The 15513-nt window shown below is 38.4% G+C and overlaps 1 protein-coding gene across 6 annotated transcripts in view; it reads right to left on the bottom strand.

Moving 5' to 3' along the window:
• Positions 1–10625: 10625 nt before the first annotated feature.
• The window catches only part of fcho2 (FCH and mu domain containing endocytic adaptor 2), a 58285-nt gene continuing 53397 nt past the window's right edge, over positions 10626–15513 (bottom strand). For all 6 annotated transcript variants that reach the window (XM_066658507.1, XM_066658505.1, XM_066658508.1 and 3 more), the window contains 4 exons: positions 14975–15174; positions 14779–14843; positions 14313–14477; positions 10626–14197 (listed from right to left, as the gene is read on the bottom strand). In XM_066658507.1, coding sequence (XP_066514604.1) covers positions 14175–14197; positions 14313–14477; positions 14779–14843; positions 14975–15174 — 453 coding nt within the window. In that variant the 3' untranslated portion in view covers positions 10626–14174. The remainder of the gene's footprint in view (positions 14198–14312; positions 14478–14778; positions 14844–14974; positions 15175–15513) is intronic.

Raw genomic sequence — 15513 nt, 5'->3', positions numbered from 1 at the left:
CTACAGTTTTTTTTTAATGTGCTGCAGGCATCAATTGAGCACTGTGATTGATTTTATATATATATATATATATATATATATATATATATATATATATATACTGTTTTCACTTATAGTGTGCCTCCCATTTTCATTTCCATTTCACATAGTGTCCCAACTTTCTTTGGGGGTAGTTGAGGTTTATACCTTCTCCACAGCTGTATGCATTTTAAACAGCTTCTTACGGAACGGGAAGTCACCTGAGAGACATTTGCAAAGAGAATGGACCAAGCATGCGAATGTTTAGAATGAGCCCAGACTCTGGGGTTGACACACACTTTCAATTAGGCCAAGTCCAAATATTTATGAGAAGAACATTTCCTCTCCACTCTGTGATCATGGATGGTGTGCGTGTGGATATGTGTGTGTGTATGTATAAGATGGGTCAGTGTGTGTTGTCTGATGCTGTTTGATGTGTAGTTCATACAGAGGTAGCACACACTGTTGGAATCATTTGTCTCTTTGTAGACTTAGAGCTCTCAGTAAACGTAAACTTCATAACTTGAAATTTTTCCATTGGGATTTTCTATCCTCTGCTTGATGCAACTTTCATCAAACTGCTTTATAATTGCTTCCTAAATCCAGTTCTGGAGTATGTAACTATGATTTCATATTCACAGTACCACTGAACTAATACACAAGAACAAATCTGGCAATAGTTAGTGTTGAGGAAAAAATTTTTGGTCCTAAAAAAAAAAAAAAAAAAAAAAAAAAAGACCAAAACTATAGGTAAAACAGAAAAGTAATAGAAGCTAATACTAGGTTAGCACGGGTCTTCTGTGGGCTTAGTTAATCTACCACTGACCTTGCATTTTAGAGTATGACTAGGTATATAATTAGCATATTGATTGTGTTTATTGTTACTCCGATTAAACACACTTAATTAGGTACTCTCTGAATGAACTCTCACTCACTCAAAAAACATGCAAAAAAAGTGGATTCAGCAATATAGAAAGCCTTGTACATTATTTACACAGTCATAGGAGACATTGTAGCACAATGAAAACTCATTCTACTGTGATATATTACACTCTGCACAGCTTGAACATGCACATGCCGTTACTCTCCTATTGGATATGTTTAAATAAAAACAAATGTGTTTCCATCCTACCTGTGGTATGGCTGTTAGTGTGCATTTGGAAGAAGGCTACCACCAACTGTGTGTGTGTGTGTGTGTGTGTGTGTGTGTGTATTAATGCACAGGTTTATCATGTTTCCAAGGTAATCAAACATGTAAAGCATGCCCAAACAGACTGAAACATATGGGACTTTTAAATGTGGAGACAAACGTAAATGTCCAAGAAGTCTACCACCGTGGAATCTTGAAAAATGTATTTCTCTTACATAAAATGAGAACATGAGAGAGTTGAACACAAACTGCTAGGGGCAAGCGTTATGATCTGGACCCTGTAGTCCAGAGGTCTTTTCAGAAACTGTATGTGTGTAGATGTCCTGAGTCATTATGTTCCAGGCCAGGTGCTGACTGCTGGAATTAAAGTAGACAGAGCTTAAAATAATGGGCAAATTTTGAGGGACATACGGACAACAAGGAAATGTCAAGAAGTATCACAAACATCGACAGCTTGATCAAATAAGGAAATACAAGAGACGATTTAGCGAGTCCAATTTATATTCATTTCTCACACAAGCCAATCTGCTAAAGCAAATTACCCAATGGATATGAGATTTGTTGGTAAACAAGCCTCAAACCGCACTGGAAACAGCCTTAAAGTTCTGTCATAAACACTTCAAGCTTAAATCTGGTTGACAAGGAAATAAATACATTACATTAGCAACTAAACTAGCTGAGCTGAACTAAAGGCCTTCTGGTAGAGTTTGTGATTCACAACAAGGTCTCAAATGAAAGATATTATTGCTGTCCAGCGAAAAACAAATGATGGAGTAAATTAAAAACAGACAATACAATTTGGACAGTGACAATATGAACAAGCTGCGTGGAATAGTTAACAACATAATCCTCCAAAAAGTTGCATTTCATACACGTCCCAAGTTAGTCCTACATCAGGTTATTCAACATGTCTTCTCAAATCAATGGTATTAATAAGCAGTTTTCCCTGCCTTTGCAGGAGTACCAGCTTTTATTCTTCTAATAAGGCATTAGACTAGATTCTAAACCATTACTGTGTAGATTTGTTTGTGTTTGATTGTGTTCAGCCCTTAAACTGCAGTGAGGTCAGGTACTGATATTGGATGATTAGTTCTGGATGCTAACTCATCCCAAATATATCAGATGGAGCGCTATTACTTCAGAGAACACAGATCCACTGCTCTACAGCCCAGTGCTATATGAGAGATTTACAGCCTACACTTGGCATTGGCCTTAGGCCCATGTGTGGCTGCCCAAGAGTGTCTCGGTTATTTCAAACCCCAAACCCTGTATGTTAGCAATGTATGCACCTTAAAGAAGCTGAGTTCACCAGTTATAAAAGGAGGGGATAAATGTTTGGACACAGCATATGTTAAGCATATGTTATGAAACTGATTGAAACTGAGTTGCAATCTACACAGAAACAAAATGGCCTCTGTCTGTTGTTGCTTTGTTATCCTTAACTAGCCCTTCTACCTCTGGACCCAGCCCCTACCCCTGCTCCCCCTTGCTGTTCGTGCAGAGCGTTCAAAATTAGCACAATTGGCTACACGCTAGGCTTCATGAGGGTCCTCCCCCTCCCTCTCTCCCCCTCATCCTTCACTGAACATCTCCTGTGGTGGGAGGTATTGGTCTTGTATTCCATGCTTTCTCTCTCTCTCTCTCTTTCCCTCCCTACCCAACTCCACCCACCTTCACATGATGACATCATAATGTAGCCAGACCCCTTCACTCTCTCCAGAAATCAACAATAACAAAGCACACCCAGTTTCAGTCCTTTGTCTTTAGCCAATCAGCATGATGAGGCCATCCCAGAGACAACTGACTTCTTAAATAAATAAATGATAGCAAGAAAATGACTCACTTGTGTCAGAGCCCTGGAGTTGATGAATTGTTGCCATGACTCTAGCTGCTCCACAACTCCAACAGAGTTAAATCCCATCTAAAAAGGGCTCAGTGAGGTTGCTGACCTGGTTGCATGACTTTAAAAATATCTGAAAAAGAACTTGAATACAACAGACAGAATTTATATCATTTTATTTTTCTGTTTTATTTGTTCATTATTCCACTTGTTTGATTTTACTGCCTTTGTTTAGAAACATTTTAATTATTAAAATCTTGTTGCCTTAATAGAATTATTCATCATTCCTCCCTTACAACTACCATTATCACTTGTACATTCATTTGCAAGTAAAAAAGCAGCAGCCATAATATATGACCTTGTAGAACTCCAAAGGAAACTGGAAATGTTAAGATGAATTATCAGCTGAATTCATACACAATCGACTACAGAACAAGTCCTGGTGTAGAGTGCAGTAAAATAACTGTTGGTCATACAATGTGTACAAAATGCAGTTTACCCTTTGTTGATGTACATGTGAATGTCTGGTACTTACCCAGTCCTGGACCCTGAAAAAAGAGTCTTAAACCTAACCCTAACTGTAAACCTAACTCTATAAACTTCAAAAGATTGGAAGCTTTAGGACTGTAACCCTCTCCCACAAAAGTTGTTAGTAATGTTAATATAACTAGGCTGTTCCGTTTATTACAAATTTTGCTATATTACTACTATTTACTAATTTTTGGAGAGCTTGTTAAAATGATTTCCAACACAAGAAGAAACATCTTTCAGATATGCTTTGCCCAGATCACAAAGCTGATGTGAAATTATGTGTTATTAAGGTCGCTGAACAATATATACACTATGTTTACACTATCAGTGGCTGTCAGTGTTTTTATTATTATTATTATTATTATTATTATTATTATTAATACAACTTTTTGCCTCCTTTCTTATAAATACTATATTTCTTGACTTATAAGTATTAAGCTTAAGGTCAGTCAACATTTTAACCAACGATATTTCTGTAATGTTTTTAGGATTAAAACCTGTGTGGAATATATCTGGTAAATCATTAGATATTAAGCATATGCATTTTTCATTAAAGAACAGTGTTCTCTAGGGCCTTATATAAAAGGAGATTTTAAAAGGGGCAGCATGTATGCCTTGTTTTATTATTTTTATTTTTATTTTTTTTTCTACACAATGCCGAATGTCAAATTCACAAGAATTCTCAGTTTATTTTTATTCTAAAGTCAATTAAAATGTCTTATTTTGCTCACTTTTACAAACTGCCCTGACATTTATGTAAATATTTTGCAGGGTTCCAATTTTCCCTTGTGTTGGTGGCTGATTGTGATGAAAGAAATACTATCTCAGTTACAAACAATACGAAGGAGGGAAGGGCTCCACAGGAGTTAAGATGTGACTGTCCCCCATCATGGCCCCCGACCTTGTGACAAATTGCCCATGACGTGACTCTGGTCGCCCGGCACGGAAGGGCCATTCTCCCACTCTCTCTCTCTCTCTCTCTCTCTCTCTCTCTCTCTCTCTCTCTCTCTCTCTCTCTCTCTCGCTCTCTCTCTCTCTCCCGCTGTCCCACTGCCCTTGTCTTTCCTTTCTATCATCCTGTGTGATTTAGTACCAATTAAAAATGAAATAACATTTACTTATTCAGCTGCGTTCTGGCTATAGGGTTATAGGGGGTAATTACGCTCTCAGTAGCACTTTACATTACAGATTGGTAATAAGGAAGTTAATATGGTAATAACATGGCAATAAGCTGTATTTAACCCTGAAATAACTTAAAATTCAAAGTTCTTCCTACTAATAAAACAACAATGGGAACTATTATAGGATGTGTTATATTAGGGTTATTACCCCAAATACAGTGCTCTAGTTCTGCTAACCGTGTGTTATATTAGTGCTATGAAATATATCACCATATTATTATAAAGTAATTACCACTTCTTCACACAGGGACAGCTGGTGCTGGATATATTCTTCAATACGTTAAAAACAAAATCGTATAAACTCTTAACTCAGATTGACTTTGGTTTACATTAAAGTGGTTACTACACCTGCCTTCTACCCAGAAAACAGAGGCTGGATTCACTACTCCATTCAGCACACCACTTTGTGCAAGACATTCACTTACATCTGTGGCATGATTAGATTTGTAAGCCATTCGAGATAAGAGCATCTAGCAAATGTTGTAGATGTAAGGATGTAATTAACATTTCATTAGGCTGTATTTGACTACACTAAATACATTAATAACATCCACTGCTCTATAGTGATGAGATTTAATAATATAAAACTGGTAGAAATTTCGACAACGACCAGGGGTCATAACCTAAAACTGCTTGTGTTCTTATGTTGACACAAATACCATGAAGAGATAAAGATGTTTTGGATGCTGTAACTCAGTCCTAGGAAGTCTGGTATATGGGGATATCAAAATGAAACAACAAACCCATTTCCACCGACACATCTGGTTTAAGCATTTGAGCAAATATTTGGAGTAGCTTTAAGTCCACATCGAGACGGAGCTGTAAACGTTCCTGACCCGCAGCTAATGTTCCTACTGGTAGCATTCGCTTCTCCTCAACCTGTGAAAAGGAAAACAACAGTAAAAATCATTAGGAGGTTATTTATTGAAATTCCACAGGCTGGAATGTGAGGTGCCGGAATGGGCCAATAGATGTGTCCTGGGGAATGTGAAGGATTCGGTTTGGAATGAGGAGAATCCTCCCCAAATGCATTTATTGTTCTGGGAGACCTACCAAGATGGGGGAGAGAGAAAGAGAGAGGGAGGAGACGGCAGGTGCTGAAGGGAAAGCGAGAGTGATGTGGGGTGAAAGTGAAGAACACAGAAAAAAGCAAAGCACATATCTCCATAGAAACCTATGGAATGAAATGCACTGGAGCAGCCGCACATGAGCTGAAAGGTCATCGTGCCCCGGGCTGTAGAGCAATTGATGGAACTGTGTTCTGTGGAGTGATGGAGCTCCATCCAAGTCCTTTGGGATGAGCTTGGTTGGTGTTTTTGCCCCTGACCTTGCTAATGTTCTCAGCACAAAATCCTCACAACAATGTTCCAATATCTATCGTAAACCCTTCCCAGAATAGGAATGAGGGCCACGTTCACTTAATTTCAGATGAAATGCTGGGCAAGCAGGTGTCCAAAAACATTCCTAGAGAAGAGAAGATCCAGCTCCAGAACTCCAAAGTTACACCCTGGAGTGGAAGCTTCCAAAAATGGGAAGAAAAGAAAAGAAAGATAAAAAAACAACTATAAAAGAGAGGGGGGCGGGGGTGGGCACGTATGAGAAAGTACGAGCAAAAGGATTAAAGAGGAGCAAATGAGAGGAAGAGTGCGAGATGGAGGAGAAAAGCAAACACATTTCTAAGTTATGGAGGTCCGGGCGGCGTGTTTGTTCAGATGGTTTTGCTCACGCCGAAGAAGGGGGCTCTGGATCAAAAGGCCGTGTCGCTCTGAAATGGAGCGGAAAGGTAAGTGATGTCGCTCCTGCTCGCTCCGTCTTTAATAACTCAACTCCAACCGCCCTGTGAAAACACAGCCAGCGACAGTATCCATGGAACGTCTTAAATCAGTTAGCGAAAAGCCACGACACTCGCTTGTGCAAGAGGTTACACAAGCTTCGTGTCTGTTTTTCTGTCTACGTCCCCTTGCGCTGACCACATGGCTGAGGTACGCGGGGGTCTCTGTAGAACGAGAGGCAAGTTCTGGACCCTAGATCTTTTCATGGCAAGGTTATGTTTTGGCACTTGGGGCAACTCCGTCCTTATCATTTCAGTCAGTTTTGGTGCAGTGACAACTTCGTCTCCCCTGGGAGAAGACCTTACAACAGATTTCAAAACATTATTGGGAAGATTTGACGGTATTCAGCCACAAAAGCCACGTCTTGTATCCAGGTCAGGCTTTTAAAATGTCCGGTCAGTATGACACTGTAGCTTGTCATTAATGGGTTTAGGGTGACCAGACGTCCTTTTTAACCCGGACAGTCTTTTTTAGACGTAAAAATATGTCCGGCCGGAATTTCACAAATGTCTGGGATTTTGTTTTTCTACAGCTTACATAGAACTTCGAGAAGCGTTTCGTTCACAAACTAGTCCCGCCCTCCCCTACTCCGATTGGTTCGCTTGAGTATGAAGGGGGCGTGGTGAAGTAGCCTAAAATCTTCTGATTGGACGGTCTGACTGTAGAGCTACCGTTATTGGGCGATAACCTTCTCTGTAAACATTTAATTGGTCAGTCTGCACGTCAGTAGTCTTTGTTTACGGCAAAGCTCATGTACCTACCCTCATCTCGAGCAGCTATGCCGAAACGTAAATATAAGTTCTCGGATGAATTAAAAAAGAAATTCCATGTTTTCCCATGTGTAGCAAATAAAGGTGTAAAGGACCTAAAAGAATACATAGGTTCAGCTAAGCACACAATGGCAGTGAGGGGCGAGAGGTTATTCACCCCCCCACCCCCGAGTCGTGTCCTCTTTTTCACCATCTCAGATCTGGTTACCATAGTTTTATTGTTTCTTTAAACACTTTTCATCTCAATTTAGATCTTAAATTGAAAGAAATTTAAGTATGGATCCCTGACCTATTTTCGTGTCAGTCAGCAGAGAAGCTTCGGCTGTTTCTCAAATAGCACCATACACCCCATAAAGTGCACATCAGAGATAATAAAAATATTGCATACTGACAGTGCAGTAATTTGACAGGTAAATGAACTAAGTATTTTGGACATCGTATACACTACTCGAGTGCAGAAACCATTATTTTACGACTGACATTTTGCTCTACAGAGGGTGTAGGGAGAAATTTAGGATGCAGCCTCGGAAACACCACTCACTGATCACTCTTTCAGTGTCACATTTTCAGACAAAAAGGACTACTTGTGAAATACTATTAATTTTTATGCCAAGTCAGAGGAATAATTTAGGCAATAATTTAATGTGATAAAACATCATCCAAAAATCTGTCCACTGTCGGAGCACAGGGACAGTGGGGTCAGATTATTTACCCTGTAGACTGGGGGGAAATCAATTGTGGCTTGAATGCTGAAATATGAAATGTGAAATGAAATCACTCTTAAAAATGACAGTCCTTCAAGGGTTCTTTGTAAAGAAAATGGTGCTATATAGAACCCTGAATACCCAGAGTCTTTTCCTTGATTAAAGGGTTCTTTGCATCATGGAGGAGCTCTTCAGATCGATGGAGAATGTGCTATAGATGATTCTAGTATATAGCACCTTTTAGAAAAAGGTTCTATATGGCACCAACATGGTTCTTCTATTGTTACAAAGTCAAGCTTGTAACAAAAAAGGAACCATTAAAAAGCCCTTTAATCGTGCAAAAGGTTCTTCAAATGTTCAGGTTTCTTTAACATTTCCTTTTAAAAAGAACCCTTGTAGAATCATCATTTTAAAGTGTAATGATTACTGAAGCTTGTATATGATCTGTGTATGAATAACTCACACACATTTGGACAGAAAAGCAGAGAAACCTTTTGAGACTAATATGCTAACAGTTTTCCTTTAGATCCTATAATGAAAGGGCTAATGTGGCTAACGCAGGATTAATAGACTTTTTCTCCATATTATGAAACACAGTAGGATCCTTTACCCCTGACACTGAGAGACGGTAGGCTTCTGAGTGTTGTGAGTCTCTCTCCAGTGCAGAGAGAGGAGCTGTGTATGAGATAAAACTATACTCGTTTCCCATTTGTTTACATTACTGTTACAATTTGAAACCAGACAATGGGTCCCCAATATGGTCCCCAGGCCAAAATAAATCACATGACTGCAACCCATGGACAGCCATATTGGTAGGCCATTTTAATATCCCGGCCTTAAACTGAGACTGATGGATGTTTAGATGTGCATCACAAAAACTACTCCAGCACATCCCAACGTACTGGATGGTGGAGCACAGTTCCACTGCTCCATAACTCAATGGCACTGTGTATGATGACCTTTGGTTCATGAACAGCTAACCCATGAGTTAGTTAGAAACTATTACATTCATTACAAAACACAAAACCTAACTCACCTCTGTCATAGAGAAGGAAGTCCAAATACGGGCGCGATCCTGACATTAGCATGATGAGCTGATGACATCACAAGAGACTACAGAACAGTAGATTTAGCTTAGACTAAACTACACTGGAGTATTCCTCAAGCCTTTTAAAAGCAGTATAAAGTGTGGTAAATGTGGAGCGAGAGAAGAGGGATAGAAAGGAAAGTGGACTGATGGTGGGCTGGTGGGGTATAAGGATGATTTGATAAACTCTGAACAGTCTCCTGTTCAACTCAGCAGTAAAAACACGGCTGGCTCCCACATGTGGTTGAGTTTTATTTCAACTTTAAGGAGCACTGGAAGTGCAGCAGATGTGGTCGGATGCATGACTGTGTAAACACACACTCGCGTACACACACAAGGAGTGTAGAAAAGCTAAAACTACGTTTCTGGACCTTGAAGCTGTGGAATTTTGCACATCATAAAAGTCTGATAATAATAAATGTCTTTCTAATAAATAAGTGGCAATATATATAAACTACTTAAATGAGATATATTCTAGCCCTTTTCCACAAGTGAAAACAGTTCTGGAGTCTTAATGAAACATCTGTGACATGCTTTGCTCAAAATAGCACAGGGATCAAACACTACAGCAGCATTCTGCCTCTGTCTAAACAGCCCTGTTCAAAACGTCCGGCTTCGGCTCCTGTTCCTTTAAATGAGAATGAACCACTGTTCATTTCAGTGCAAGAGCCCAGGAGTGAGGAGCGGAAACTCAGGGTTGCTGCTCCTCATAGCTTTGTGCTCAAATTTACAATTTATGGCATGTATCTAAAAACATAGACCAGGCTACTAAGACCACTAAAATGCTTTGTAATTTTTTTTAATGATATATTTCAGGCAAAATATATTGTTACTAGGGGTGGTGCAGCAGGTAGTGTCGCAGTCACACAGCTCCAGTGTCCTGGAGGTTGTGGGTTCAATTCCTGCTCCGGGTGACTGTCTGTGAGGAGTTGGTGTGTTCTCCCTGTGTCCATGTGGGTTTCCTCCGGGTGCTCCGGTTTCCTCCCACTGTCCAAAAACACACGTTGGTAGGTGGATTGGCTCAAAAGTGTGTGTCTGTGTTGCCCTGTGAAGGACTGGCGCCCCCTCCAGGGTGTATTCCTGCCTTTCGCCCAATGACCCACTCTGGACCCACTGCAACCCTGAACTGGATATGCGCTTACAGATAATGAATGAATGAATATTATTACTACTCCTTAGGATGAGACAGTAAATTTAATCTCATGTTTAACATCCTTCAGGAGTTTCATGGAATTGATGCCAGAAGCAGGTACCAAGGTTTTTCTGATGTCAATTATAAATGCTTTACTTAACTGACAGCACAGCTCATACTAATAAGGTCCAGTTTATACTGGACACAATTGCCTGAAAATTTGGTGTCAATGTGGTTCAGAATGTAAAACCTGTTGAAAAATGTTTTGTGGTGATGCTACACTTGTAGGACTTCATAGCTGGATTTTTGGGTTATAGATACAATGTTTCTAAACCTCTTTTCAAGTCCAAAAAATTATCAGACACTTGAGTTTGGTAGTAATTCTTATATTTTTATAGATTTATATATTACACATTTATTACAGACATTGAAATCACGAAGAAGAGACAAGTGGTAAATTTTATAAAAATGTACATTTTGTGAAATAAGAAAACAAAAAAATTACACAGATTTTCCTTAAACACACCACTGAACAAGATTGCAAAAAGAAATACCAAAAAATTACATTTAAAAGGAAAGGAAAAAAGAAAGAGACCAGATTTGAGAAGGGCCAAAAAAAAAAAATAAATGCACCGGAAACATGTATCTGACAGTTTGTAGAGGCAGCAAGAACCAGCTCGCTAAAAACACAAATCACGCACATAACACATTTTTCTGGACAGAAGTAGTGAGTACTGGACAGTTCATTAATGCTACTGACACTGTGACCCTAACGTCCACCGGTTAATATCTGCCTCTACACAATAATCACCCACAGTTGTTTATAACTGGACATGGAATAAACATTCTGTAAAATCACATACAGTACAAATCCATAAAAATGTTTCTGTTAAACAAGTAACAATTTAGATTTGTGTGCCTAGATATGAGAACATGGACAAAAGAATGACTTCATTTCCAGGACCAAAATCCCAGATTCACTTTTGCTCATATTATAGCAGAAATCAACATTTATATCTTCGCTGTCGGAAAATAAAATCTCCCAAAAAAAACCCACACTGTTTCTATTTTTATTTGAATGGATTAGTGTTACAAAATGATTAAAAAAAATCTAGGTGACCTTTACACTCCCAAATTTCGGAGGAAACAGACCAATTCTCGAAAATGAGTTACATTGACCTCCAGTGACAGTTACAAAGGATTACGCCTCCTCTAAATTAACGTTATAAAATAGTAGGAATTTTAGGAAGTTATATTCCGACAGTGACAGCACATGTGTGTCATTTAAGGTACCTGTGGTGTTGTCCTATTCATTGGTTAAAGGTAGCCCTTAAAGATATTGGCCCACTAGATTAAGGCATAGGGCCACGGTATAGGAAAACAGGGTCAGTTTTTAAACACATGACCCCTTTAAAGCACTTTTACAACAGTTTTCTCCACAGTGCAAGCTTCAGAAAAGGCAAGACTGACCTCAAAACTGGCCTCACTTCAATAATTTGTGGAACTGTATTCACAGAAAAAAATTTAAAATAATCATAAAAACTATATTACAAAACAATTTGGCAGTTTGGATGTGTTCAGTTTCTCTTTAGTTTCCATTAGTTTCCGTAAGTGTCGTATTTGGCAAATCTTTTTAAAAAGCTAATTATTAAGTAGTCGTTTAGAAAAGTAACTGGAATCATTCACAATTTACACATTGACTGATATCATTACCTTAAACTAACGGTCAACTGCATGAATGGTCATTTACGTTAGTCACTCCATTCACTTTGCTGAGGGTAATTCCCTCTTATTAATGAAGGTTCTTAACTGGTTCTTCAGTTAAATGTAAGGTACTTGGGAAAAGAAAATAATAATAATAAGCATACTTTTTTTTAACTTTTTAAACATAAACCTATCAAACGTGTTCTCCGGAGCAGTGCCACAAGAACTGTGTTTAGTTCCCATTTTGTAGAACCATTTTTGTTATATGTGAGAACTGAAGAACCTTTTAAACGTGTAAAGAACCTCCACCAGTCCACTGCAAAAAAATAAAAATAAAAAATAAATCAGGGAAACAAAAGGCATCACTCAGGATGCCACTGGGCACTGTTTGTTTGTTTAAGAAAATCAAGGTGGGCATTTGATGTTGAAAATTTGACAGTGATTATTATGGGATACCGTAGTATCTTTTGGCTTGTTCTTCAGGGGGAACAGTGTATAAGGCTTGAATATGCCAGCACTGCACATACTGTGTGGCACAGTCAATTTTAAGCTACTGACAGGGGCAGTGGTACCCCCGTCTTATTAAAATTAGGTAAAAAGGATAAAAAAAGAGGCTTTGTATTATACTGTGATGATTGTTTCCAGAAGACAAACAACCTACATTTCAATTTGCCTTTTTTGAGGCAGTCATTTCCCTTCAGCATCCCTGTACAAAGAGTGTAAAACTGAGCTGGCACTTATTTAAAATTAAGAAAACAACAATTAAGGAAAACAATGTGCTTTTTCTCTCTGTGCATACGTTTACAGGGGAAGAAAAGACAAAATCTTCAAGTTTGGTAAAGTCATACAAAAAGAGGCACTGAGTTCAGTTTGTGTCCCCCCCCATTGAACAAAGTCAGAAAAGCGACATGGATTCTAGACAGTGACGTGAAAAATGGCACTGAAATTAAAACAAAACCTACACATAATGCATCGGACAGCTTATACCTTCATTGCACATTTATGATGAGATTACAATCCAAAAAACTAGTGTGAGAGACAGAAACGGTCAAGTTTTAGAGCAAAGCTGGGCAATATGTTATTGTCTTCCTAATATAATTATTATTGTGATAATGACACTGACTCCATGTTTAAGGAAACAATTGCATGTTTTACTAGAAGGTCCTGCTTATAACACTTGCTTTGAGTTGATGCTTTACATAAGGCATTTATAAACTCTTTACATGGTGTAATATTGCATTTATAAAGCCTTATACAGCTCAGTGTTTGTTACAGACATGCCTAACGCTTCATAAAACAAGACTGTATGACTTTAAAAACTTCAATATTTTAACAAATGTTCATAAGAACATAAGAAGTCTTGTGTTATAAAGTAGAAAACAGTCGTAATGATTTATGAAGTCATATTCTAATGCATGTAATGTCAACCATAACTTATTAACAAATTTAAAGGCTTATGCCAGGTGTTACAAAGCAAAATCTTGGGACAAAAAAAAAACAAACAAACAATAACTAAGCGCTGACACTGTATTGCTGAGGCATTTTAGTCCTGTCCCTCCATTTTTCCTTTCTATATTTTTTCTTTGTGACAGACTTGAGATTCAATATACAAATTGACTAATATCTATACAGATGGTCAGAAAGATTGTTAGTGCAGATATATATATATATATATTTTTTTTTTCTTTTCTTGTTTTTTCGATAAGTTTTGTGTTATATATAATTCATATTACAAATTAACTATACATATCAAAACAAAACCTACCGTTCTGACTTTATAAAAGTCTGAATAGATCAAAGAAAAACATAACAAAACCAAAAAACAAATCATCCAAGATTCCAACAGATGAACAATTACCTTTTCATTAATTTCATTCATTAATATTCAGCCATTCCGTCTTTTTTTTTGTTTTTGTTTTTTTTTTCTTTTGGGAGGGAGGGAGGTTTACTCAATTTCATTTCTACAGTGTTTGATACTCAGTGCTACTGTAACTGTAGTAAAATCACCTCTTTCCCAAAAAGGTGCATGTTTTAACTGGTGGAAGCATAGTTGTCAATGCTGAGGGGAACTGAAGGCAGTAGAAGAGCCATGATGCGGACAGCCCTTTAGCGCCATCCCCCCATTTAACCTCCATCATAAATGAGGAAAGATGGAAGAAAACAATGAAAATGAAAACTTTCAAATATTCCAACAACTGGAGCAGATGTGCTTCTGGTTTGGCATTTCAGCAGTCTGCCATATAGCGACCTGAAAACACACACACACACACACACACACACCTCTCTCAGCAGGTATTCTCTCTTCAAATTACACCAATCACTGTTTTAAGAGGAAGTGACTGACCTTGGGTCAGTGTTCTTACCTGTTGTAAATCTCTTTTTATTGAGTGAGAGTCTGTAACCAGAGCCCACCAGTTCCATGTCCACGCCAGAGAGAGTGCTGCCCTCATTAAAGAACTGGACGGCCAGTGTGGCAGGGACAGAGGGGCCATCTGACAACTCAAACTTTGCCCTTAGAGAGCCAGAGCCTGACACACACACACACACCTTGTTTGTACACTTTACATATTCCATTAAAAATTACTCAATTACAAATTGAATTATTGGATTTTAACGAACCTCCATGATTAATATCAGTCAATTAATTCCTTATTAAATTTTATTGTATTTGAAAAATATAATTACATTAATTACGTGTAATTAATAACACATGGTTTAACAGTCACAAATGGGGATTACATATTTGTGTTTAATATTTTGCATGGTATTCCACAGCAACGGAATTACAATATATTTTTCCATATTTCAATATTTTCCATATGCTCATACCTTCATTCTCAGACTTCTCAGAGATGTCGTTAAGCTTCCATAATGATTTATTCTGTTCTGCGTTCCTGGTTGCCAAAAAACAGAGACAATCAATCTCCTATTCTACCATTCCAGTCTATACAAGCAGTCGAGTGAGAGGGAAGTTAATTACATCTTCTAATACATTATAAGATGCTCTGTGTTACCCCCCACTCACCAGATGGCGTTGGGGATGGACTGCATGTTAGTGACACCACCGTTGACAGGCACTAGGACCTGGACGCTGGAAAGTGGCCCAGCTGGCTGCATGGCCTCGGGATTGTAGCGGTAGTCCACTCTCAAGTCAGTGGTGCTGGACCCACACTTCCAGTACACAGCCAAGTTCAGCGGCGTCGACTGAATCCCGTTTGAACCAACCTGAACCGGATATCAAATGTGAGAATGGATATCTGGAGCAAGTGCACAGACATACACTATCTGTCGTTTGTGGATACAAACTGTCATATAATCTCCATAGAAAAGCACAGTGAATAGAATGGGTTCCCTGGAGCCTAAGGATACGATGCCCAATTTAATTCATGGTACAAAACAAGTTGCATGTATTAATGTATTTAATAATTATTTTTTAATTAATAAACACACAGCATTATTTAGTCATTTAAGTCATTTTTATTAGTTGTCATTAATAAAGATACAGATGGGTCATCTCTAAACAAAGCAGGCACATGGTCATGTACGAACAGCTTCCAGGCTTTC

This window comes from Hoplias malabaricus, chromosome 2 (genome assembly GCF_029633855.1).
Source record: "Hoplias malabaricus isolate fHopMal1 chromosome 2, fHopMal1.hap1, whole genome shotgun sequence".
Lineage (NCBI taxonomy): Eukaryota > Metazoa > Chordata > Actinopteri > Characiformes > Erythrinidae > Hoplias > Hoplias malabaricus.
The sequence above is the reverse complement of the archived record's forward strand: the minus strand, read 5'-3'. Positions and strand labels throughout refer to the sequence as shown.